At 42.8% G+C, this 26,073-nt stretch overlaps 2 protein-coding genes across 6 annotated transcripts in view; both read right to left on the bottom strand.

The window, feature by feature from the left end:
- Fbxl20 (F-box and leucine rich repeat protein 20) overlaps positions 1–7,463 on the bottom strand; it is a 69,920-nt gene extending 62,457 nt beyond the window's left edge. The window contains exon 1 of one of the 2 annotated variants that reach the window (XM_070028140.1): positions 7,110–7,463. In XM_070028140.1, the coding sequence (XP_069884241.1) occupies positions 7,110–7,157 (48 nt within the window). In that variant the 5' untranslated portion in view covers positions 7,158–7,463. Of the gene's footprint in view, positions 1–6,272; positions 6,560–7,109 lie in introns of those variants that run through there. The other variant, XM_070028141.1, reaches the window with a different exon arrangement.
- Positions 7,464–9,035: 1,572 nt separating this feature from the next.
- Med1 (mediator complex subunit 1) overlaps positions 9,036–26,073 on the bottom strand; it is a 37,342-nt gene continuing 20,304 nt past the window's right edge. For 2 of the 4 annotated variants that reach the window (XM_070028135.1, XM_070028137.1), the window contains 6 exons: positions 24,547–24,671; positions 23,845–23,963; positions 22,420–22,621; positions 17,538–17,633; positions 17,323–17,428; positions 9,795–15,294 (listed from right to left, as the gene is read on the bottom strand). In XM_070028135.1, the coding sequence (XP_069884236.1) occupies positions 12,063–15,294; positions 17,323–17,428; positions 17,538–17,633; positions 22,420–22,621; positions 23,845–23,963; positions 24,547–24,671 (3,880 nt within the window). In that variant the 3' untranslated portion in view covers positions 9,795–12,062. Of the gene's footprint in view, positions 15,295–17,322; positions 17,429–17,537; positions 17,634–22,419; positions 22,622–23,844; positions 23,964–24,546; positions 24,672–26,073 lie in introns of all 4 variants that reach the window. The other 2 variants (XM_070028139.1, XM_070028138.1) reach the window with 2 other exon arrangements.

Genomic DNA, 26,073 nt, shown 5'->3' with positions numbered 1-26,073 from the left:
TCCTTCCCCGGCTAGCTTTGAACCATGGTTCTCAGATCTCAGCCTCCTGAGTAGCTAGGATTACAAGTATGAGCTACCCAGGCTCTGAAGGTTCTTTTCTTCAAACTAAAATGTTACTATTTTGTGCCATCTAAAAAATGGTGTGATATATCTAAATTTAGAGATGCCACATGTGTCATACATTAGTCTCTAATAGAATACAATGAAATGTCAGCACTGTGGCTACTACTGTCTTTGGCCCTTCAAGTTTCAGTTGTCAACTGACAGTCTCACTAGCTTCATTCTAATAAACTATCTTATTAACAATAAGGAAAGACAGAAGAAAGTGGAGGAGGGAAGAGTGTATACAGATGGACAAGTCCTACCCACTGAAAAGACATGTAACATTTTTCCACAAGCACCAATTTTGAAAATACGGTTATTATGCAGAAAGCTCTTTAGAAGATAAGGCCTTAAGGAACAAAATGGTTTTTGTTTTTTTTTTTTAAATCATCGTCTTTAACAGTACTGTGGCACTGAACCTGCTTGAGCATACAAACTTTAACAAAGTATTGGAGTAGGTGGCATAGAAGACATGTCAAAAGAAATACAGCTGTGTACTTTTATTTTAAAAATCACAGATTCATAGGATTCTGGAACAAAAGGTACCTGAATGACTGAGTCTAAATCCCTTGTTTTGCAGGAGAGAGAACTCAACAAGTCAGAAAAATGAAATGCCCAAAATCAAGATTAACTTACATTCAGATTGCTTAACTCTTGGCATAATATTGTCTTTCAAAATACCACATATTATGATTTTTGTTATTTTGGACAAATGAATTGAAAAGCCGAAGCAAGTAGGACAAGAAATATTACCTAGTGGGGCTGGGAAGGTGGCTCAGTGGTAGAGTGCTTGCCTTGCATGCCTGAGGCCCTGGGTTCGATTCCTCAGCACCACATAAGCAAAAAGAAAAAAGCCGGAAGTGGCGCTGTGGCTGAAGTGGTAGAGCGTTAGCCTTGAGCTGAAGAGCTGAGGGACAGCACCCAGGCCCAGAGTTCAAGCCCTACGACTGGACCCCCCTCCCCCCAAAAAAGAAATATTACCTAGTGTTACAGATGTATGAAACACTAGATTTATGAAAAAGGCAGCGAAATATAATTTGGGCTTAAAAATGCCCAATTTGGAGAATATCAATTCCTAACATGTATGATCCTCAACATCTCCAGGTGCTAATTAAATTATTAAAAATCTTAATGTTGGATGTTAACACTATGACTTTTAAGGATGTTAGATTTTTCACTAAACCCAGAAAACACCAGAACTTGAACCCCCCAAATTACCACCCCATGCATAGTACTACATTTTCAATAGCTGTAATAGAGCTATTAAGAGTATGACCAAGAGAATAAAAGGAAAAAAATCTAAAGTTGGATACAAGGGCTAGCCTAGATACTGAAATGTGTCTTTCCCTAACCTTACTGTTAAAATAATTTTAAGATATTTAAAATGAAGGACTGGTTCATTTTTTCTTTTTTTTCTTATTTTTCCTTTTTTGTGGATCGTGCGGCTTGAACTCTGCTGCCCCTTGAGCTCTTCAGCTCAAGGCAAGTATTCTACCACTTTTGAGCCACAATGTCTCTTCTGGTTTTCTGGTGGTTAATTGGAGAGAAGAGTCTTATGGACTTTCCTGCCCTGGCAGGCTTTGAACTGTAATCCTCAGATCTCAGCCTTCTGACTAGATAGGATTACAGATGTGATCCACAAGCTCCGGGCTTGTTCATTTTCTTGCTAGCAAAAACAAAATAAAATGTATTGAATGAACTACAGGAAAGTCCTTTTCCACATATTCTATGGATTTTATAGTGAGTCATGCCAATAGCAGAAGAGGATAAGAATGACAAAATGGACTTAAAAAAAATGCAGATTGGGGACTGGAGAAATGTCTCAAGCAGTACAGTGTCTGCTTAGCAAAGCATGAGGCCTTGACTTCAATCCTTCGTACTACCCCACCCCCACACCCCAGATGCACTTGGGAATTTTGGCTCCCTCAATTTTTAGCAGTGCAACTGGAACACCATAACCTTTTGGGCCTTCATTTTCTTCAACTGTAAAACAGAACCATGAGAATTAGCAGTAAATGCCAGGTGCCGGTGGCTCATTCCTGCAATCCTAGCTACTCAGGAGGCTGAGATCTGAGGATCTCGGTTCAAAGCCAGCCCAGTCAGGAAAATCTGTGAGACTCTTATCTCCAATAAACCACTAGAAAACTGGAAATGGCACTGTGGCTCAAGCAGTAGAGCCCTGCATGCATGAGGCCCTGGGTTCGAGTCTTCAGCACCACATAAGCAGAAAAAGCTGGAAGTTGTGCTGTGGCTCAACTGTAGGGCGCTAGCCTTGAGCTGAAGAGCTGAGGGACAGTGCCCAGGCCCAGAGTTCAGGCCTCACCACTAACAAAAAAAAAAAAAAAAGAAAAAGTTTACTAATAATGTAGGAATGAATTTTATCTTAAGTGAGTATCACAATTCAACATACACTATGTAACTGTAATGATTATTGTATAGACTTAATGCTATAAGGCGATAGAGCAAGGAACAACATGAGTTTTACATCTCAAGTCTCCTTAATTCCTAATTACCTACTTTGGCTATTCTATAGGATGCTACTCATAAGTACTCCCTCTTTTTTTTTTGTTGGTCATGGGTCTTGAACTCTGGGTCTGGGCATTGTCCCTGTGCTCTTAAACTCAAGGCTAGCACTCTACCACTTGAGCTACAGTGCCACTTCCGGTTTTCTGGTGGTTAATTGGAGACAAGAGTCTCTCAGACATTCCTGCCCAGACTGGCTTTAAATCGTAATCCTGACATTCAGCTTCCTGAGTAGCTAGGATTACAGGTATGAGCCACTGGCACCTGGCTTCTCTCTTGATTTTACATTGGAAGTTTTCTTACATCTCTGTCCATGAGTATGAAACTAAGCATGTAGCTTCCAGTTACAACTTCCAAAAGTAAAATGTTCCATAAAGAGATGACAATGACGGGCTGAGATGTAGCTCAGTGGCAAAGCGCTTCCCTAGCAAATGCAATGTCCTGGGTTCGATCCCCAGTACCAAAAAAGAAAAGACACACAAAAAAATACAGTTAAAGAGATGACAATGAATCCACTATGCAAATATTTTAAGTTCCTGTTATTGTCCCAAGGAGGGAAAAACCTTTTCACTTTTTATTCATCATACTTCAATTTGAAACTTGCTATTATTTGTTATAAAAATTTCCTACACTCACAAAATTCTCATTCAGACACCACCAACAATTTACTCACAATTATCAGCTTAAAAAACAACAACAACACTAAAAAAACCTACTCCTAGCTACTCAGGAGGCTAAGGTCTAAGGGTTGCATTTCAAAGTCTGCCCAGGGAAAGAAAGTCGATGAGACAAAAAGCTGGATGTGAAGCTATGTTCAAGTGGTAGAGTGCCAGCCTTGAGAGAAAAAGCTGAAGGGCAGAACCCAGTGCCAGAGTTCAAGCTCCAATACTGCCCCAGCTCCAACACACACACACATACACACAATCAACAAACTATAAAGAAGTATATTCATTGGGTCTTGGAGGTTGAGATCTGAGGATTGTGATCTAAAGCCCAGACAGACTCTTATCTCCCACTTGGTGAAAAAGTAGAAATAAAGCTGTGGCTCAAGTGGCAAAAGGCTTGCTTGCCTTGAGCACAAAAGCTCAAGAACACTGCTCAGACCCTGAGTTCAAGTCCTAGGACTTGCACAAAAAAATGAAAACTCACTATAGCCATTTTCATTTGTATTCTGGCATGTAGCATGTCATATCATAATCAAAGAAAAACATGTGGCTTATTAACACTTGAGTCACATGAGTACAGGAGAGCCAAGTGCTGCTGGCTCATGCCTATAATCCTAGCTACTCAGAAGGTTGAGGGTCACCAGAGGATGGTGATTCCAAACTACTAGGCAGAAAAGACTCTCTCTCTAAATAATCAACAGAAAGTAGAGCTGGAGGCCTGGATTAATTAGTAGGGCCAATCTATCTAAGCAAAACCCTGAGGCCTAGAGTTCAAATATCTATACTATCAAAAAGAAAAGAAAAAAGTAAACAAGGACTTCTCCCACTCCCCATTCTTCTGTTTGTTTATATATATAAGGCTGGGTCTCGCAATTTAACCTTCAGTGGCCTTGAACTCACCCAGTAGCCCAACACGGCCTTAAATTTACTATTCTAAGCCTCTGGAGTATCAGTATTTTAGTTGTAAACCACCACACCCAGCTCTCTTTATTTCTTTTTTTTTTTAACCTTTTCAGATCCTATTTAGAAAGTTAGTTGCCAGCTACATACAATTAAGGTAAACAAATATACCTAGTAAGTTTTTTTGCTACTTTAGTAAATTAACAGTACATATAAACCACAAATTAAAATATTAAAAATGTAAAGTAGAAAAGCAATTTTATAGTACATATTTCAGCACTAGTCTTTCTAATAATTATTCAGCAACTAATAACAAAATAAAGAGCTAATTGCAGCAGCAAAGGGCTATCACCAACCCAATGTTGGGGGGGAGGGTGTGGGGTGTGTGTGTGTGTCTGTCTGTCTGTCTGTCTGATGTAGGGTTTGAACTATTCAGCTCAAGATTGTGTGTGTGTGTGTGTCAGATGTAGGGCTTGAACTATTCAGCTCAAGGCAAGTACTCTACCACTAGAGCCACAGCACCACTTCCGGCTTTCTGGTGGTTAATGGGAGAAGAGTCTCCTGGACTTTCCAGGCCCGGCAGGCACTGAACCAGGATCCTCAGATCTCAGCCTCCTTAGTAGTTAGGGTTACAGGCGTTAGCCAGGCTCCAATGTTCAGTTTTGCGGATTCCCTTTTGATTCCTCTTAACTTCCAAATTTTTATTTAGTAACTTTAATGACATTCTGGACGTTCACATTATTTACTAAATATGAAACTACTATAAACTAACTTATTGGGCTCACTGCATTAGGGCAATAGTGTCCTATTAAAGCACCAAGTCATTTTTTTGCTACAATACTTTGAGATTAAGTTACATATGAAAGTGACCATTCTTTGATTTTTTTCTCCACTCATCAGCAACTTAATACTGTAGCTCTAAATATAAACTTCCTCCAAATGCACCCTATCTTGATTATCATTGTGGCTAATTTCAAGTATTTTCCTCACAAGCATAAAAAGAAATCAAAGAATAGAATATACTGAAGACCCAGTAGGTAAGATTTTCATGCTCAGTTGCCTGAAACCTCTGTCTTACACTTTGGTTTTTGTCTTAAGCACTTACATCCTTTAAATGGAGATGAAGCAAAACACCCGGTGAGACTGATACACTCGAGTGATCCCAGGTCAGCCTGATTCTCTGCCAGAACAGGCCAGTTAACATCTACTCTTGTGTAAGTTTCTCCCTTATCCACTTCCTGCACGTTCTTATAGTATTGTAATTCGTTCGTTACAATACTTGACTTCCCAAAGAAATTCAGTCCCAACTAGATTATTAGCATCTTCTTTTCCGACTTTCTGTCGGAACTTTCCTCAATCCCAAAACTATAAACCTCCCCGTCAAGGGAGAAAAAAAAAGTTCCTAAGAAGCAAACAGACCGTCATGGGTTTCCTGGAGTTTCTCTAGACTTTTGTCCCAATCTCAAAGAATGGAAACATCTAGGAGTTTCCAGAAAACAAAGAGCCACCAAAGTACAGACTAAACGGGAAAGAAGAAGGAAGTATCAGAAACAATACCCCCAAACCCAGCCCAGGACCGAAAACCCATGGTCGCCTCTTATCATTCCAATCCCCCCTCCCCCACTTCTCCCTATCAATGAATGCCTCAAAAACTCGGGAGAAATGGCCTGCGAACAACAAATGCTTCCTGAGGAAGGCAGCAGGAAGAAAAAAGCAGGACTCCGGCTGTTTGGGGCCGTGATGCTTTTTCGCCGGGTGAAAGGAGGCTAGCCAAGGGTTGTGTAAAGAATGGAAAGCTGAGTGGTATGGGGGGAGGGGGGAATTAGGGCGCTAGAGCTAATCCCCCTCCGGGGTCCGCCAGTGGGAAGGGGCAATAGGCGAGCCCCAAAGAACGGCTTGCTTGGGTTTTCGGGTCGCGGGAGAAGAGAATGAGCTGGCAAGCCTCCCCGGTGGTGGGTGGCGGTGCCCGGCGAGGGAGGTGGCTCGAAGCGGAGCGACTGTTTCGAGGGGGGCGGGGGGAGTGGGACTGGCCTTTTCCTCCCCCTTCACCCCCTAGCCCCCCTCCCCTCCCCGAGCTCACACCTCAAACCTGCTCTTGGTCACTCCGTTCACGTCCCTCCTCATGGGGCCGGCGGGTGCGGCCCGGGCAGGGCGCTGCGGCGTGCGGAGTGCAAAGCTAAGGGGCCCAGGGCAGGCCCAGGAGTTCCGGGACGGGAAGGCGGTGGCGGCTGGGCAAGGTCAGGACCGTCGGACAGAAAGAAGAGGTCCCTGGAGTCCAGCGAGGCCTCCACTACCTTCCGCGGCAACCGCGGCCGCGACGACTGCTTGTCGCTAGCTCAGCTCTCTCCTCAGCCTCAACTTCAACCCAAAACAAAAACACTCCCCACCTGCCAGCAACGCCGCTTCTCATTGGGCAGAGCCGCCCGGGCCTCGGAACGCCGGGGGAGGGGAGGAGCGCGCGGCGGCGCTGGCGGCGCGAGCCCACCCCTCCCCCACCGAGTGCAGCCCCGGACGGTGCAGCCCCGCGCTGCCCGCCCGCGAGCTGCCCCGACGCCGGGCGGCCGCGGGCAGTGTCCTCCCGCCTTTGAGGCAGGCGAGCCCACCGGGAGAAGGCGAGGCAGGGAAGTGCCCAAGTGTCTGTGTGTGTTTGTGGAGGGGGGCTGTGGGCAGGATACGAGTGCGCGCGTGCTCGCAGATTGGCAAGGCAGAAGGAAGCCGGGGGTCAGCGCACGGGCACGGAGCCCCCCTCCCGGTCCCCCTCTCCGTCTCTCCGAGGGCAAACAGGCACGCACCAACCGACGCAGAAACCTTGAGCATTCTGCTTAGTCCCCCAACCCCTAGTCTTGTCACTTCTTCCCAGAAGCCTGGACTAGCAGACACATCTTCCTGGCCACCCGACTCCCTTCCCCTATCACTCACTGTCGCCTTGAACCCAAAATGCAGCAGGCGGTCCCTGCTCGGAGCCATTTTCCTCTTTCTGGATGTCTCTTGGTTGGGGTAGTGCTGCTGCTGCCGCCGCCGCCGCCGCCGCCGCCGCCGCTGCTGCCGTGGCTGCTGCTGCCGCCGCCGCCGCCTCCCCCGCCCCGTTGGATTGCATTACCGGGTGCTGCAGGGAGGCCTAGGGGGCCACTGCAGGGTGGGTGTCTCCTTATGCATGGCTGGGAAGGCGGGGGCTAATTATGCCTGAGGGACTGGCTGAGCACCCTACTCTGCTCTAGGGGTAGCGGCTAGGCCACACCTTGGGCCTCCGGGTTAGGGGGTGCAGTGCCAAAGCCAGCAATCACATTTCTTCTGCTGGGGGAGGGGCGCGAGTCAGGGGATGGGGGTGGGAGAGGCAGAAGGGCCTTTGGCTTCCCCGCCCCCTCCGCCGCCTCTGGCACCCAATGGGCTGTAGTACCTGCCTGCCCTCCAATCAGGGCTCTCTATGGTGAGAGCCTGAGCCTGACGCCACTTTGGCGGGAGAAACAAGCGTGTACGAGGGAGTAGGCGGGGGCATTTGCCCAGTGGAAACTAATACTTTGTTGGGATTTGGGCTCCTTGGATGGAATCTGGTCTGGCATCATACTATTATACTTTAACAACTCCAGCCTTCAAGGTCCCAAATTTATGAACGAATTTCCACAGCTTAATGAGAATTGTCCCTTAACGAGACACTATAATGTTTCAAACATGAAATACTAGAAACCCTTATAAATTCTCTGTCCTGGAAGAAGCAGCAGTACTGCTTCTAATTGTATGCTCCCAAAGAAGTTGAGTGTTTGACTTCACACCCCTTTTAATTACTAGTTTTAGTAACTGGAGTGTTATGAATCCGATTAAGAAATGACCATTAGAGCCAGGTGTTCTCTCTCAACTGTAATACTACTCAGAAGGCTGGGATCTGAGGATCGCAGCTCAAAGCCAATCCACGTAAAGAAATTCATGAGACTTTTTAATGAACTTCCAAAAAGCCAAAAGTGGAGCTATGGTTCAAGTAGTTGAGTGCTAGCCTGGCACAAAAAAGCAGAGGCAGAGCCAAAGACCAGCACAAGACCAAAAGAAAAAAAAAAAAAAAAAAAAGCCCACTTACAAGTGCTCCAGACCTGTTAATAGGCATTTTTAGCTGGCCTGCTGCCCAAAAGCAGCAAGTGCAGTAGACCTGTAAAAACAGGTGTTTTAGCTGGCTTATTACTCTGAAAACTTATCTTTTATATCCTGTGAAAATCTTCCTAAGCATGGAGTTTAGCTTCAGAAAATTTACTTATTGCCAGGCCTCATGCCTGTAATCCTAACTACTCAGGAGGCTGAGATGTGAGGATCAAGTTCCAAAGCTGCCTCAGCCAGAAAAGTCCCTGAGAATCTGTCTCCAATGAAGTGCAAAAAAAAAAAAAAAAAAACTAGCTGTGGAGCTGCTGTTCAAGTGGTAGAATGCTAGCTTTGAGCAAAAATGCTCAGGAACAGCACCCAGGCTTTGAGTTCAAGCCCCAGGACCTGCAAAGCAAAAGAGGAAGGAAAGGAAGGCAGGCAGGCAGGCAGGCAGGGAGATGAAGTTCAAAAGGGAGAGGGAGAGAGGGAGACAAAAAAGAAAACTCATTTCTCAATTCCATATTATATTACTATATTCTCTGATCCCAAGTACTCTCTCTAGCCTTCAAATTTAGTCTTACCTAAAGTAAGTACACAAAGTATAAAAATTGGCACACTAAATCAAATGTAATGAAAACAATTTTCACAGGTCTTTTGTGGACTCATTTAGTGTGATACTAAGGGGAGTTAATTTTTTAAAAAATTTTGATTTCTGAAAAGCTGAATGAAAAGTATTCACAGGTCAAAATTTCATCACACATAGTAGCCATATTAATTTTATCAAAGAAATTTATTTGCATGTAAATAAACAGACTTTTTTTTAATGTTTCAGGAAAAAATTCCCACAGATTTTGTCTACTTTCAAAAAATGAAAACAGAAAACCCAAAATATTTACAGAACTGTCGTACACACAATCAAATTTGATTCCTTTTTAGAAAAGACCCTCCCCACTGCTCCTGATGTGCATTTTAAACGCAGAATTTAAAGCTCACTATTTAGTTGAGCATTAATTTCTAAACTAGCTTCTGAGATACGAAACACCTGCTGCTCCTCCAAAACAAACTCAAAGATAGAAACACGGAGCAGAGATAGAAATGAAAGGGGGAAAATAAGATTGCCAAGGGATTATGAATGTTTCCTAAACTGACATCTGCTGTGATTCAAGTGTGTGGATACTGTATGAATCACTGGCTCCCTGAAAGGGTTCTTCAGAAAGTTCATGATATGGCTGCACTAGATTTTCAGACCTTGGCCTGGAGAAGGAAAATCCTTTTCAAGAGTCATCAACCTTTTTTTTTTTTTTTTTTTTTTTTTGGCAACAATTTTATCCAGTTTCAGCCCTTCCCACCCTGAAAACACTGTTTTAAGACACACTGAATTTGAATCTGAAATCTTCATATACATCAGAACAGATTTTGACGAAGAATCCCCAATATGAAGCCAAAAGACAGAATAATCAGGTCAAACTAATATATAAGACACCAGCAGCAAAAGATAGGTAGAAGTTGACTTCATATCCTTGTTGTCTTTTGAAACAGGAGAGTGAGTACACCTAGATAGGAGGGAGGTTCCCAGACTTGGTTTATTCTGCCTCTTCTCCTCCACCCTGTGGAGAAATGCAGTGCTCCCTGGTTCTCAGGCAGGGTGAAACAGTTTAGCCCCAGCTCCCTGTTAAGCAAATGCGGATGTTGGGTCAGTGTGTGGGGTGTGCCCGTCAACATTTCAGGAGCTTATCCTTCATCCAGATCCTATCTTGGGATTCTCTGATCTGGTATGAAGACAGAAAGGTGAAAAGGCTTCCCAGTTTACTCATTCTGGTATTTGTTGGCTCTGCTTGGAGGAGCTGAACCCCTGGTACTATGCAGTATGTTTTCTACAAGCTTTTCCCCACCCAGAACTTTTAAAAACCATTTAACTTTTTAGTTTTCCTGCAGAAACAAATGGGACAGGATTCAAAACTAGATGATACTTGTGAGAAATCCAACTCAGTTGTTATGTCTGAGACTGCTACTGTATAAGCATCACAAGATAAAGCACCTTGCCCATGTCCTTAGTGTCACCCAAGATATTTGACTGATACAGTAACTGATAACTTGTTCCACTTTGCAACATTTCATTTCCGACTTATTACCTTGGGACATAAAAGTGGCAGAGCTGATGACCAAGAAAGGAACACTGGAGGAAATGAGACAGTTGGGAAAGAAAGCCAAAGTGGATTTTCCAATTCTATGCTAACTCCAACCTGTAGAAACGGTTGAATATAATCTTCTTCCACATCTGATGAAGTCATTCCACTTATGACACACACACACACACACATGAATCATCTGGCTTTTTTTTGTTGTTGTTTCTAATCCGGAAGAGTTGTGCTGGGGATTATGCCCCACCCCGCAGATAGAGATCCTGAATGGAATCATCAGGAATGGCACAGTGCAGGTGTCAAAATCAAAGTAAGGCCGCAGAATTTTGAGAGGACCCTCCAAATACTGAGAACTTCTGTTGTACTCAAATGGTCTCCTGGATTTCTATATTTATGAGAAGGGCTTCTTATTGATGTCCCCCAGAATCCAGAGTCAGACCTGTTTTCCAAAAAGGTCCAATTGTATTGCTACACAGTAGCAAGGGTTTATCTTCATGCTCACAAGCATTCCAGGCCCCCATTATTTAAGTGAGCTTGAAATCGTTTTAAGTGAACTATGGCTGCAAATTCTTTTTTACTGTTTTATCTCAGGGAGCACTACAGTGAAGTATTAAAGTCTGAACTCCTCCTTGTGGTGCAGAGAGACAAAGAGCCCAGCTCTTAGGAATGGCATCAGTTCTCCTGCAAATAAATGCTGAGATGCAGACTTTTGGCACATTGTGGAAATAGGAGAACTATTAATTCTGTAAAGGTTTTCATGCCACTGGTTCAGGAAGGCTGTCCCACATTACACCTTACTATATCTGAATACATGTTTAAATCCCAAAGACACCCTACCTTTTTTAAAAGGAAAAGGATTATAAATCAATCACCTCCACAGGGAGGTAACTCCTAGTATTTATTCCTATGATGTATTAACTCTATGAAAAACTTCCTAAAATAATTTTTGGTTTCTCTATGTAACTCCAAAGGTGGGCTCTGACTACTATTTGGGCTTAATGCTGTAGTATCAAGCCCAAGCAATAAGCTCTCTAATCACCAATAAACCTTGCTTCCCATCATCCTGAACCCTAAGCCTCATAGATTTAGAAACACTGCATAAAAACATAAAAGGGTTAAAATATTACAAATAAATAGTTAAAATCATCATCTCTCCCTCAATCACTTCTGACACCAGACATTGCTTGTGTCCAACATGACAAATGTCTTTCAGTGTCCATGCCTCAAATGGACAACTACCCAAAGGTGAACCACCTTCATGCAAATGCATCAAGGAATGTATTGCTTTTTCATTTTCTGCCCAGCCCTTAAATGCATGCACTAAAATGTGTTCAAAACATGGCCTAATAAGGGCCTAAAAGAGGGAGAAAAATGAGTATTTCCCACTAAACTGTTTTCCCACCCTTCCCTCTCCCTGTCCCTTTCCTAAGCAAGTATTTTTAACATGTTCTTCCTGGCAGAGGAATAGAAATTATTGGTATTATCAAACCATGGGATCTCTTTAATAGGGTCTGAATATACCTTTCTAAATTCACTTGGCTTAGTATTAAAGCTATGCCTTTTTCCACCCAAACATAAATCAGACCTGTCTGAGTCACCCCTTTGTGTTGGTTTACATATAAACGTTAGTTCCTCCCTGGCCGTATCTATTTAGAAAATAAGGTTCCTAACTGCCAATCAGAGCCACATCCATAAGATCATCATCTTCCTCCCCAATCATAAATTCAGGGCTTAGCCTTGAAGGCCTGTCTGCAGACAGAATTGTGTTACTTGTCAAAGACAAGGATTGGTCTGAAGAGATCGGTGATTTAGACCAACTCTCTGACTTGATGCTATGAGACTTTTTCTTGTCTCGGTCTTTGTCCCGGTCTCTATCTTTGTCTTTAACTTTCTTCTTTTCCTTTTTGTGCTTCTTATGCTTCTCTGTGCTGTATTCTGGAAGTGGTCGGATGCCATCATCTGAACTGGGACTGTTCTGGTAAGATTTCTCTGCTATAGAGGACCCTGACTCACTTTCACTGTCCAGATTCTGGGGGGTATATGCTGGCGACTTACTATGGCTGGGAGAGCCACGTTCATGTTTTGGAGTGGAACCACTTATCATTGGAGAGCCATAGTTTTTGGAAGAGGCCATCTGTGGCCTTAGCCCTTCTCCAGTACTTTCCCCAGGTTTCTGCAAAGTCACTTTGGCTTTTATGCTGGGGGAGCCACCATCATGCTTGCTGATGATAATTTTTGCCACACCTGTACTCCCTACATTTTTTGACTCTGAAGTCTTCTTAGAAGAATCTACTGAACCCCCAGAGGTGGAAACCTTTGATTTGTCTTTATCACTTTTCTCACGCTTGCCCTGGAACTCTCCTCCTGACATGTTATGTTTGGAGGACATGGGATGGCTCGAAGAATTTGTGCTCATCCCCATTTGACCATCCATTGGATCTTCACCCCCTGGACCACTGGTGACAACCCCGTGCTTCAGCTTATCTATGACAGCTGTCAAGGATGGCTTCTTGTTTCTGCTGGGAGACTTCCCTTTAGAACTTCCATGCTGGTTCTGAGAAGATGACATGGAAGAGCCACTTGAGGAAAATGAAGAGGAAGATGTTGTACAAGTATTAGATGATGGGGGAGTTTTCTGGGACAGTGAGGCTGAGGATCCTAACCCTGAAGATGACTTCATGCCAGAGCTTGAACTAGTTCCTGACATGTGAGAACCACCAGAACCTGAACTGATAGGGGACTTGGCTTTGGAGGATGGGGGAGTGCCAGGAACAGGCTTCATTGGAGAGGCAAGTTTATCAGAACCTCCAGGAGGCCTTGAATGAGAAGGGGATATGTTTGGTTTACTTAAAGAAGGATTCATAAGTGATGATGGCTTGCCTTGAGGTTTCATCTTGCTGCTGCTAGAGCCACTACTCAATCCATGTTTGGTAATAGGTGAGGAGCCTGGCTTCCCCCCAGACTGGGATGAATTTTTGGACTGACTAGATCCAGAAGACCCTTGGCTAGAATACATACTGCTGCTTAACTTAGAACTTGATGAACCTTCTGACTTACTGCTTTTCATCTTGCCTGAAGTAGAAGCAGATGAAGAGGAGGAAGAATGGCTATGGTGGCTTTTGCTGCCTGAGGAAGACACAGAACCACTGCTGGCATACTGACTGTGAGAAGAGGGCTTGCCCACCATTACTGTTCCCTTAGGAATCTGAATAGTGATTTTGGGAATGGGTGGTGTGGCAACACCTGGGGGAGTCTGAGATCTTCCTGAACTGCCTGGAGATTTGGACCCACCAGTACTGGTAGGTGGAGTAAAAGGTCGATTAGAAGAACTGTGAGATGGAGACTTTCCCTCAGTGTCTGCCTTCTTCCGCTTTGGAGGCTTATCTTTGCTTTTCCCATCATTAGAAGGGGTCCGGCTGCGTTTTCCTGGTTTACTGTCTGGGCCTGACAGACTACTATTACTGGTGCCATTGCCTTCCTTGACTCTTTTTTGAGCCTTTTCTTTCCCTAAGTCCCCAGTGGCTAATAAAGGACTCTGGCTACCACTGTGATGCTCCATAAGATCTGCAGGACCCAAAGCCTTACCAGCTACTGATATAATACTGAAATCAACTGTGTCAGCCTGGCTATTGCCTTTAAATTTTGTCTCCCCATTATCACCTCCCAGCATTGGCACCCCTAAAGTATTCAGTGCCTGAGATGCAAATCCTTTGAAATCATCATTATCCCCACTTTGGCTGCTTTCATCAAAATATTCTTCTCCAAAACCACTTTGGCTCTGGCTGTTCAATAAATCAGGATTGAAATCTACTCCATCAGGAAAGAAATGATTGGTAGGAGAATCACTACTGGGGCTTCCAGCAGCATCTGCAATAAGGTCAGCTGGATCAGTGTATGGATTTTCATTATTATTAGTTTGAAAGACATCAGAGTCAAAGAGTGCACTCTGAGAATGCCCAGAACTTGAAGAATCTCGAACAGGGGTACCAATGGGTGGGCAATCATCACTAGTGCTGGGAAGCTTAGAAGCCTCTTCTGCAATGTCTGAAAGAATATCAGTTACATCTGGGCCAATGCTGTCTGAACTGGATAGTCGGACCATCCTCTGAATACTGGGTTGGGGGTGAGGTACTGGTTGTGGGTAAGTTGTTGGGGGAGTGCTACACTGGCTTGGAGCTGGAGTGATGTGTGGCGTATCCAGCGTGTCAGCTGTCATGTTGACATCAAAAATTGGGTTCTGTGAATCAACATCCATTGAAAACAGCTCTCTCTGAAAATCATCTTCAGTCTGGTGCTTGGGTTTGTCAGGTGGTAATCTTGATGACTTCTTTTTCTTGGTCTTGTTGCTCCCCGGGCACATTTCCATCCGGGGTGAGCCGGAAGAGGAGTTCTGCCTTTCTAAAGGGCTGCTTCCATAAAGGGTTGAGAAATCCTGGGCAGGATTATCTTTAAGAAGGTTCATGAGCATCGGGTGGTTCTTGGTGTTGCCGGCCATCGAAGAGACAGGTGGCGGCGTGTGATGAGGAGGGGTCGGACTCGAGCCAATGGTAGACCCCCCGTTCCCTGTGATTTGCAACAAACTGGTAAGAATTGGGTTCTGAGACACCTTGCTGAAGTCCTCCCCATGGCCCACCGACTCATGCCGATCTTTGATGCTCATGCTCATATTAAACAAGGTGGTAATGGGACCCCCCGGAAAGGTGTTGGTTGGTGTAGTGGTACCACTCATTGGGTTGTTGCCTGTGGTCATGCCATACCCTGGGCTGCTAGCCGGGGGCAGGTTCTTTTTCACCATGTCTTCAACTGTCTCTGCAATGAGGGACAGAGCTGGGGTGTCAGCCTGAATGGTTTCAGCCTTCCTCCGAATAGCCCTCATGGTCACAGGAATGGACATACACCTGTAAGATAAGATGGAAAAAGCAAAGTTAAAATTGCCCTACCTATAAGAAAAAAATCAGTTTTTCTGAGGTTGGAGCCAGATAGGTACTTTAATCACTTGAGCCATATTCCCATCCCAAAGCCAATAAATTTATGAAATTTATTTACAAAAATGGGGTTAAAACTGAGGGCTTCCTGCTCTCCCTTGGCCTTTTTGTTCAAAGCTTATGCTCTACCATTTGAGCAACACTTCTACTTCCCAAAACCAATTGTTTCATTAAGGAAAACAAGCTCAAATTTTGGCTTAGATTTAGGTAAGTCAATATTAGTTTCCACTAAGTAGTTTTCAGGTTAAGGCAAATATTCTGTAATACAAGAATAGTTTGGGGCAGATTTATTTAAAAAGAATATGACTGGTAGATAGTTGCTGATTCTTATGAAACATAAACCATAAACAAACCACATTTATCTCCCAGATAAATATGTATCAGTAAACTTTCCTTTTTTTCTTTTTCCTTATTTTTTGGGGTTTTTTTTGGTGGTACTGATAGTTGAGCCAGGATTTCACATTTGCTAGGCAGGTACTCTATCACTGGAGCTACACTCCTAGCCTTTTTTAGCTTGTTGTTTTTCAGGTAAGGCCTCTCTATTTTTCTTTTTTTTGTCCTGGAAGGGCCTTAGACTGTAATCTCCTACCTGGGACCTCCCATGAAGCTGAGGTGAAAGGTACTCATCACCAAGCAAAGTTCTGGACTGAAAAGATCCTAGTCTTTTTTTTTTTTTGGTCAGTCATGGGGCTTGAACTCTGGGCCTGGGCGCTGTCCCTCAGCTCTTCAGCTCAAGGCGAGCGCTCTACCACTTGAGCTACAGCGCCACTTCCGGTTTTCTGGTGGTTTATTGGAGATAGGAGTCTCACGGTCTCTCCTGCCCGGGCTGGCTTTGAACTGCGATCCTCAGATCTCAGCCTCCTGAGTAGCTAGGATTACAGGTGTGAGCCACCAGCGCCAAGCTTGAAAAGATCCTAGTCTTAAACACAACCCTTTTGATCTCCATATCTGGAGTAGCTGGGGTTAGACACATGAGCCCCTAGCACACTTTTTCTTATCAAGTCAGACAGTAATATTGCAGCATTATTAATCATAGACCATTGTCGAATTACTATGCCATCTTAGCTTGAAGGCTCTCACAGCAGTGTTCCAATAAAACTTACAAAATTAGGGGGCTGGGAAGGTGGCTCAGTGGTAGAGTGCTTGCCTTGCATGCCTGAGGCCCTAGGTTCGATTCCTCAGCACCACATAAGCAAAAAGAAAAAAGCCTGAAGTGGCGCTGTGGCTCAAGTGGTAGAGCGCTAGCCTTGAGCTGAAGAGTTGAGGGACAGTGCCCATGCCCAGAGTTCAGGCCCCATGACCGGACCAAAAAACAAAACAAAAAAAACTTACAAAATTAGTACAACAGCTACTGAATTAGAAAAACATTATCAATATTATTAAAGTGTCTAATGTATCTCCTCATACACTGACATTTAACATGGTTGTTAAAATGTGGCAAATGAGGGCTGGAATTGTGGTTTAATGGTAGAGTGCTTGCCTAGCATGCATGAAGCTCCAGGTTTAATTCTTCAGTACATGAACAGAAAAAGCCAGATGTGATGCTGTGGCTCAAGTGGTAGAGTACAAGCCTTGAGCAAAAGAAGCTCAGGGACATTGCCTAGGCACTGAGTCCAAGCCCCAGGACTTGCCAAAAAAAAAAAAAGTAGCAAATGACATCAGGTGAAGAAAAGGAAACAAACAGTATTATTTCCTTTCTGTCACCTTGAAGTAACACCCATACAAGGCCTGAAGTTACCTACCTTGTTTCTTAGTACTTTTATTATACTTAAAAAAAACAAAAAGCTCAGTTTATTTTTTAAATCAAAAGCAGAGAAAAGTGAATTCAAAATAATGACCAATTTCTTTTCTCCTTTATTTGTAATTCATTCTAGTACTAAAAGCAATGTATTTATAGATAGATATATTAATGATACTCTGATGGACAAGGGCCAGTGCTACCTTTGAACAACTTTGGCAATGAAGTCATCCGTGCAGATGAGTGCATCTGACAGTCCCTTGTAGAGTTTACAGCTGACATGTGTTGAGTCCTGCACATCCATTACCACTGCAAGACAAAATTTTGAGGAAATAGGTGTGATACACTCAGTTTCTGACATTCGAAGTGATATAAGGATGAAACTGCTCCCAAAAGGATTTGTACCCAAACAACTCACCACACACCAGGGAATCATTCACAGGGTGCTGAAAAGATACACTGAAACGGGATTCTGAGAGGGGACATACTTCAAACTGAAGAAGCCCAGGACAATCTAAAAGGTACAAAAAGATCATAAAATGAACAAAATATATGACATAGGACAAGTGAATAATGAACTTTTTTTCCCTTCTTGGAAACTAGGTAGCCCACAAATAGAAGAAATCAGATTCCAATAAATTGCCATTTATTATACATTTCTCCAGAACAAAAAAGTAATGGAACTTTCAATTTTCTTTTTTTTTTTGTCAGTCTTGGAACTTGAACTGGCCTGGGCACTGTCCCTTAGCTCTTCAGCTCAAGGCTAGCACTCTACTACTTGAGCCACAGCACCCACTTCCGGTTTTTCTGCTTATGTGGTGCTGAGGAATTTGAACCCAGGGCCTCATGCATGTGAAGCAAGTACTCTACCACTGAGCCACATTCCCAGGCTGAACTTTCAATTTTCTAAGAAAAGGATATCTGATACAACAGCCAGATGGGTACTCCTAGCAATTCAGGAGTCTGAGATCTGAGAATCCAAGTATGAAAACAGTCTAGGCAAAAAAAAAAGTCCCTGACTTTCTCATCTCCAAATTAACAAGCCAGAAGTGGCCTGGGGCCAGTGGCTTATGCCTGTAATCCTAGCTACTCAGGAGGCTGAAATTTGAGGATCAAGGTTCCAAGCCAAACTAGGCAGGCAGGTCCATCAGACTCTTATCTCCAGTTAACTAGCAAAAAGTACTCTGAAAACATAAGCAGTATTATATTATTTCGTTTTGAGATAGGGTCTTGCTCAGCTTGGCTTGGGATTATAGGTATGTGCTACTACAACTGGCTCTTAAAAAATTTTCATTCTATTTGATAAGCAGCCATTCAGAACTACTACCATAAACCCTGTTTTCTATCAGTGTTTACAGCTGTTGGCTATACAGTCCAAAGTTATTCAAAGTAGCACTGGCCCTTTTCCAGTAGAGTGCCATTAAGATAGTTGGTAAGCAGACACATGTCAAGGCTATATAATTCAAGATGATATATTTAAATACATACATTTAACTATCATTATAGGTTGTTTATTGTTATTTGTAGTCCTTAGCATTAAATCAAGGACTTTGCACTTACTAGCTAAGCACACTATTGCTAAACTAAACTTTAGTCCTGGTTTTATTTTCATTTATTTAATTGTTTTTGAGACATACTCTTGCTGCATACCCCAGTGAATCTGCTATATGCCCAGGCTGGCCAGGAACTTCTGAACTCAGGCCTTCACGTTTGCTAGGTAATTGCTACACTGCTTAAGCCACACTTCTAGGCCATTTGCTCTGGTTATTTTTGAGACTGAGTCCTGATTTTTGCCAAGCCTCCTGGTCCTTGATTTTAGCCTTTACATAATAACTAGGATGACAGGTATATGCCACATATACACCCTGTTCTGTCAAGAGTCTTGTGAACTTTTTTCCTCAGGTTAGCCTGGGATTAAAATAATCTTAATCTTAGCCTCCCACAAAGCTGGGAAAATAACAGGAGCACCTCAACATGCCCACTAAGTGGTTCAGGGTTCAGAGACTCCTAAACTTTCTGCCCTACCTTGTCTGGACCTGGGTGAACCACTGTCACCTGACCTGGAACTCAATCCTCCTACCTCAGCATTCCCAAGTATTAGGATTATAGATATGCACAATGATGACTTGTGCATTACCACTGAGCTAGAACTCAACCTCCAATCTTTGTTTTCTTTTCATGTGTTTAATTAATTAGTCAGTCTTAGGGCTTGAACTCAAGGCCTGGGCACTGTCCCTGAGCCTCATTGTGCTCAAGGCTAGCACTCTACCACTGAGATACAGCACCACTTCCACCTTTTTCTGAATTGTTTACTGGAGACAAGGAATCTCACGATCTGGGGGCTGGTGGCTTACACCTAAAATCCTAGCTATTTAGGAGGAGGCTGAGATGTGAGGATGAAGTTCAAAGCCAGCCAAGGGCAGGAAAGTCAGTGAGAACCAAATGGTAGAGCACTAGCCTTGAGCACAAAGAGGCTTAGGGATAGTGCCCAGGCCCAGAGTTCAAGCCCAGGACTGGCAAAATAATAAAAATAAAAAAAGAGTCTCATAGACTTTTCTATCTGGGCTAGCTTTGAACCCCCAAACCTCAGATCTCAGCCTACTGAGTAGCCAGGACTACAAGCATGAGCCATTAATGCCCAAATTTAAACTTTGGTTTTTTAACCATATATATATATTTTTTTTTGGGGGGGGGGTCCGGTCATGGGGCCTGAACTCTATGCCTGAGCACTGTCCCTCAGCTCTTCAGCTCAAGGCTAGCACTCTACCACTTGAGCCACAGCACCACTGCTGGTTTTTTTCTTTTTGCTTATGTGGTGCTGAGAAATGGAACCCAGGGCCTCATGCATGCAAGGCAAGTGCTGTACCACTGAGCCACCTTCCCAGCCCTATATATGTATTTTTAAAATTTATTTTATTAAAAAAATTTTTTTTGGTCGGTCATGGGGCTTCAACTCTGGGCTTGGGTGCTGTCCCTGCGCTCTTCAGCTCAAGGTGAGTGCTCTACCACTTGAGCCACAGCACCACTTCTGGTTTTCTGGTGGTTAATTGGAGATAAGAGGCTCATGGACTTTCCTGCCTGGGCTGGCTTTGAACCACAATCCTCAGATCTTAGTCTCCGGAGTAGCAAGTATTACAGGCGTGAGCCACTGGTGCCCAGCTTAACCATATATTCTTAAAGTCCAGACAGAAGGATCACATACTTTCATGATGGGAGGGGGAATCACACATCTCTATAGAGTTAGTTCTATGACTACTTGGTGAAAACCAATTTTCAAACTCTGAGCTATTTAGAGAATTCTTGTAGGATTCAAACACATGTAGTACAAGAACTACAGTTTGCTTGATCTATGTTATTATTTTCTCAAAAATTTCTCATTTCTTGGGGGCTGGGAAGGTGGCTCAGTGGTAGAGCAATTGTCTTGCATGCATGAGGCCCTGGGTTTGATTCCTCAGCACCACATAAGCAAAAAGAAAAATGTCAGAAGTGGTGCTGTGGCTCAAGTGGTAGATCGCTGGCCTTGAGCTGAAGAGCTGAGGGACAGCGCCCAGGCCCAGAGTTCAGGCCCCACAACCAGACCCCCCCACACACACAAAAAATTCTTATTTCCAAAGCATTTCTTTCTACCATAAAATTTTCTCCTGGTTTACAATCTGTTTCTTCTTCCCTACCATTTTCATTGATATATAATTTTTTTTTTTTTTTTTGGTCCGGTCGTGGGGCCTGAACTCTGGGCCTGGGCGCTGTCCCTCAGCTCTTCAGCTCAAGGCTAGCGCTCTGCCACTTGAGCCACAGTGCCACTTCCGGCTTTTTTCTTTTTTTGCTTATATGGTGCTGAGGAATCGAACCCAGAGCCTCAGGCAAGCAAGGTAAGCGCTCTACCTCTGAGCCATCTTCCCAGCCCCTGATATATAATTTAACATTGGAATGCTTTATGTCCAAGATAAAAAATTAACTGTGGCCAGGTGCTTGTGGCTCACATCTGTATTCCTAGCTTCTCAAGAGGCTCAGACTTGAGTATTGTTATTCAAAGCCAGCCTGTGCAGAAAGTCCATGAGACTCTTATCTCCAATTCACCACGAGAAAACCAGAAGTGGTGCTCCGGCTCAAAGTGGTAGAGCTCTAGCCTTGGGCAAAAGAGATCAGGGATAGTGCCCAGGCCCTGAGTTCAAACCCTACAACTGACAAAAAAAATTTAACTATCATTAGCTAGAATAGCTAAAATTTTCAGCAAACCTTCTAAATAACGAACTGACTAAAAAATTCTTTCAAGTTTCAGAATACTAAAAGAAAAACAGAAGAGTATAAGGTCTTACTTTTTATGCATGCCAATACTGGCCTTCAACTCAAATCCTGTGTATTCTCCCCCTTAGTGTTTTGGCTTAAGGCTGACACTCTACCACTTGAACCACAGCTCCACTTCTGATTGGAGATAAGAGTCTCATGGACTTTCCTATCTAGCCTAGCTTCAACTATGATCCTTAAATTTCAAACTTACTAGCACCTGGCCTAGATCTCACTGTTTTGATGTTATATGATATAGTTCTCCAAAGAGTAGAGGGAAACATATGCAAAGAACTAGACAAAGACATTGTCCTAACAACCTAATATTTAGCCATCAAGAAATCTCACTTTATTTCCACTAACCAATTAATGTCAAATTGAACACAAACTGTTGCTCCTATCAAAACCATTTGGATGGTTAAATTCCCAATTCCTTGCATTGGCACTCTAACTCAGTTCATCTAGGTGTGGAAATCAAAACACCTGGAGTTTTCTTTCCACAAGAGTTTCAATAGCTACCAAGTTTTTGAAGTTTTTATTCTGATTTGTTTGCAGGACTTGATCTTAAATCCTTGGGCATTCTGGGCAAGAATTCTTAACAAAATCCCTAGTCCTTTTTTTTTTTTTTTTTTTAAACTAGTCTTGGGCCTTGAACTTAGGTCTTGGGCATTGTCCCTGAGTAATTTTACTCAAGGCCAGTGCAATACCATTTGTGCTACTGCTCTACTTCTGGCTGTTTGGTGGTCTGGACATAGGAGTTTCACAGATTTCTTGCCTGGACTGGCTTTGAACTGTGATAATCAGATCTCAGTCTTCTGAGTAGCTAGGATTATAGGTGTGAACCACTGGTGCCTGGCAGGCACTTGCTTTTTTGAGAGGTTACTCATGTTTCTGTTTCCTTAGTGCTGGGACTACACGTGAGCACTACCATAGTTGACTTGGCTCACCAAATTAAAGAACAACTAGAATAATCAGTGTCCATCTTCTAGTAAGAATATAAAACAGAATAGGAGTACCTTCTTTTAAAATAGTTCTTTTGACACAGCTTCCAATTAGGGTATTATAGGCCACTTGATGTCTAATCATATTGAGGATAAGAGGAACTCGGCCAGGATGCTGAAAGGTGATTTTGCTAACCAGTGTTCCTTGTAGACTTCGTCCATCTGGAAGAGGAGCATCTTTGTTGAGGAAATAACAGTGTTGCTGACCTGGAAGAGCCTGGGCAAAAAAAGAACAAATAAATGAATGCTATTTATTTACTTATTGTACTGCAACACAGACTATCCTGAAAGAAAACCTACTCCTTTAAAGAGTACAGTGAGGCCAGGTGCTGATCACTCACTTCTATAATCCTACTATTCAGAAGACTGAGATCTGAGAATCACAGTTCAAAGCTAGTCCCAGCAGACAAGCAGGCAGGTAGACAGGTAGGCAGGCAGGCAGGCAGACAAAATCCTATCTCAATTTAACTACTTAAAAGTCAGAATTGGAGCTGTGGCTCTAGTAGTAGAATGCCAGCCTCAAGTGAATAAGGGAAAGTGCCCAGGCCTTGAGTCCAAGCCCCAGTACTGGTACCACAAGAAAACAAAAGAAAACAAAGGAAAAGAGCACAGTAACATCTTGGGATATAATAAAATTTCAGAATTCTTTGACTACTAGATATTATAAATGCTAATCAGTTATTCATTTGGATGATAATATTCCTTTTTAGTACATGTTCTATGCTGGTCAGTTCCTAACATGGTGAGGTTATAAGAAGATAGATTCTCAAAGACTTGTCCGTCCATACTGGCTTCTAGCCACAATACTCAAATTTCATCTACCTGAGTAGCTAGGATTATAATCATGAGCCACCAGGTGCCTGTCTTAACTCTTGGTTTTGTTTTTTAGTAGGTCCTGGGGCTTGAGCTTATGGCCTGGGTGCTGTCCCTAAGCTATTTTGCTCAAGGCTAACATTATACCACCTTAAGCCACAGTGCTACTTCCAGTTTTCTGGTGGTTAATTGGAGATTAGAGTCTCATGGATTTTCTTGCCTGGGCTGGCTTTGAACTGTGTTCTTCAGATCTCAGCCTCCTGAGTAGTTAGGATTACAGGTGAGAGCCACCAGTGCCAGGTAACTCTTGTTTTTTTAAGACAATCTCACTATGTAGCTCAGGATAGCCTCAAACTTGCAATCTTCCTGCCTCCGCCTCTTTTCTGTTTAATGTATATCACCACACCCAATTCTTAACAGATATTTTAAAGAATATATATATATGTATATACATAAATATATATCTATTCAGAATCTCTTTCCTTTTCCTTCAGAAATTTTCATGTTTTTACTAATGTCTTCCCAGTCCAAAAGATGTTATCAGACATCAATAATGCTATAAAGGGAGATTTTCATCTTAGGCCCACATATAACCTACAACAGTCTAATTACAAAGGGCCTACTTACAGCATAAAACCGCATATTGTGATTCAAAGGTATGGGATCTGGATCCTTCGACAACTCAAATTGGGTAATCAGTTCATAAAGGGGTACGTAAGTTGGTTGAGTTTCAAACAATGGAATTCCTGGAAATATAAGAAATAAATATAATGATCATATTAAGATTTTAAAAAATGCAGCTTGATTTTCCTTCCCTAATTTTTTACGTTTATTCACACATATATTCAAACAGTATTTACTAAGCATCTGCTAACACTGTACCGTCTATACCCATTAGTTTTTTCTTTCTCTTTCTCTTGTTTGTCCTGCAACTTAGTGCCTTCCCTTTGCTAGGCAGGCGTTCTACTACTTATAAGCCAGATGGCCAAGCCTCCTATCAATATTTTTTTGAAGGCTGAAAGATTATAAATTGTACAGAACATGAAGTTTCCTGTACATATTTAAGGCAAGTAAGTATCTGATTCTGATGCTGAAATGTTTTGGGCTAGGAATGTAGCTTAGTGGTAAAGTGCTTGCCTAGCATGCATGAAGCCCTGGGTTTGATTCCTCAGTACCACATAAACTGCAAAATCTGGAAGTGGTACTGTGGCTCAAGTGGTAGAGCGCTAGCCTTCAGCAAAAAGAACCTCAGAGACAATGCTCAGGCCCTGAGTTCAAGCTCCAGGACTGACCAAAAAACCCCCCAAAAACACAACAATAAAAACTTACCTGTGCAATTCTGTAGCTTCTGAACAAATGCTCTAGATACTGGGATTGGTTGGGGAAATTTCAAGAAGAAACAGGCAGGAAGATCAACACTGTTGGCACTGGTGATTGAGGAGAAGGAAGGAGTCCTTCAAAAAAAGTGGAGAGGAGGGTTAGATTTTAAGTTGATATGAAAATAGGAATTTAAACATCTATTTGTAGACATGCATGAATCACACAGACACAGACAGAAACAACTCTCTTTCTTTCTCTCTCCCTCTCTCTTAAAAGCTCATTATTGGCAAGATAGATTAGGGAAAGTAAAGCATGGTGAAGGGCAGCCAGGAATTTAGAAAACAACTGTATTTAGAAACACAAAAGCACTATTTTCTTTGTTTTAATCCTTGCACTCCTTCAGAAGCTGCAGTATTAGCATAAGAAAAAAGAAAAGAACAAGAGCAGTTTTTTCCATCAAACCTTGCCTGCTGACCCAAACAATTAGTGTGCCTAAAAACTGAGGAAGAATATTATGTTTTAAAAAAAAGTAAATAAAGAAAAGAAAAGAAAGACCTATATCCTGGAGAAGGAAATACTTGGAAAAATAGCTCCTCCAGGCACAAAGCACTTATCTCAAAGATAAACATTTGTGGCAGGATGAATTCTTTCCTAAAAGGGATGCCCAAACATGATAATCAAATATTTAAAATACAGGTCAGTTTTAGAGACATTGAGCCCAAGTAATAAAAACGTAATACCTTTATCAAAAAAATACCCCTAATGCCAAAGAACTCAATGTCTCTTCCTTTGAGAGCACCCATAATCTGTTAGAGTATGCCTATGCGTTTCTAAAGCTCTGTCAAATTTTCTTAAAAAGAAAAAGAAAAGCTCACTTTCAATTTCTTTCCTACAATTGGAGAGAGAAAGGGAGAGAGAGATTGTATGTGTGTGTGTGTCATGGGGCTTGAACTCAGGGAATGGGCACTATCAATGAGCTTTTGTGCTCAAAGCTAGAGTTTTACCACTTTGAGCCACAGGTCCACTTCTGGTTTTCTGGTAGTTTATTGGAGATAAGAGTTGCATAGACTTTCCTGCCTAGGCTGGCTTTAAACTGGGATTCTCAGATCTCAGCTTCCTGAGTCTCTAGGATTACAGGTGTGAAGCCACCAGCACCTTGCTCTCTGAGCTTTTTTGCTCGAGGCTAGTACTCTACCATTTGAACCACAGCTCCACTTGTTTGTTTTTTTTTTTTGGTGGTTAATTGGAGATAAGAGTCTCATGGCTTTATAGGCCCAAGCTGGCTTTGAACTGCAATTCTTAGATCTCAACTGCCTGAATAGTTAGAATTACAGGCATAAGCTACTGGTGCCTAGCTAATGCTGAAGTTTTAATGAGGCATTTATCCTGGCCCAACGTGCTTATTGGTAGGGCATATGCTAAGGATTTGATTGGCACACTTCCCCCCCAAAAAAACACCAACATTCATTCATGGTAAAGAATTTCTGCTATGAACAGACATCAGAAGAGGAACACTTAGCAGATACTGAACAGCAA

The sequence above is a fragment of the Dipodomys merriami genome, unplaced genomic scaffold, assembly GCF_024711535.1.
Source record: "Dipodomys merriami isolate MVZ:Mamm:240054 unplaced genomic scaffold, mDipMer1.0.p SCAF_19, whole genome shotgun sequence".
In the NCBI taxonomy this organism is placed as follows: Eukaryota; Metazoa; Chordata; class Mammalia; order Rodentia; family Heteromyidae; genus Dipodomys; species Dipodomys merriami.
This window is presented reverse-complemented; position numbering and strand designations above follow the sequence as displayed.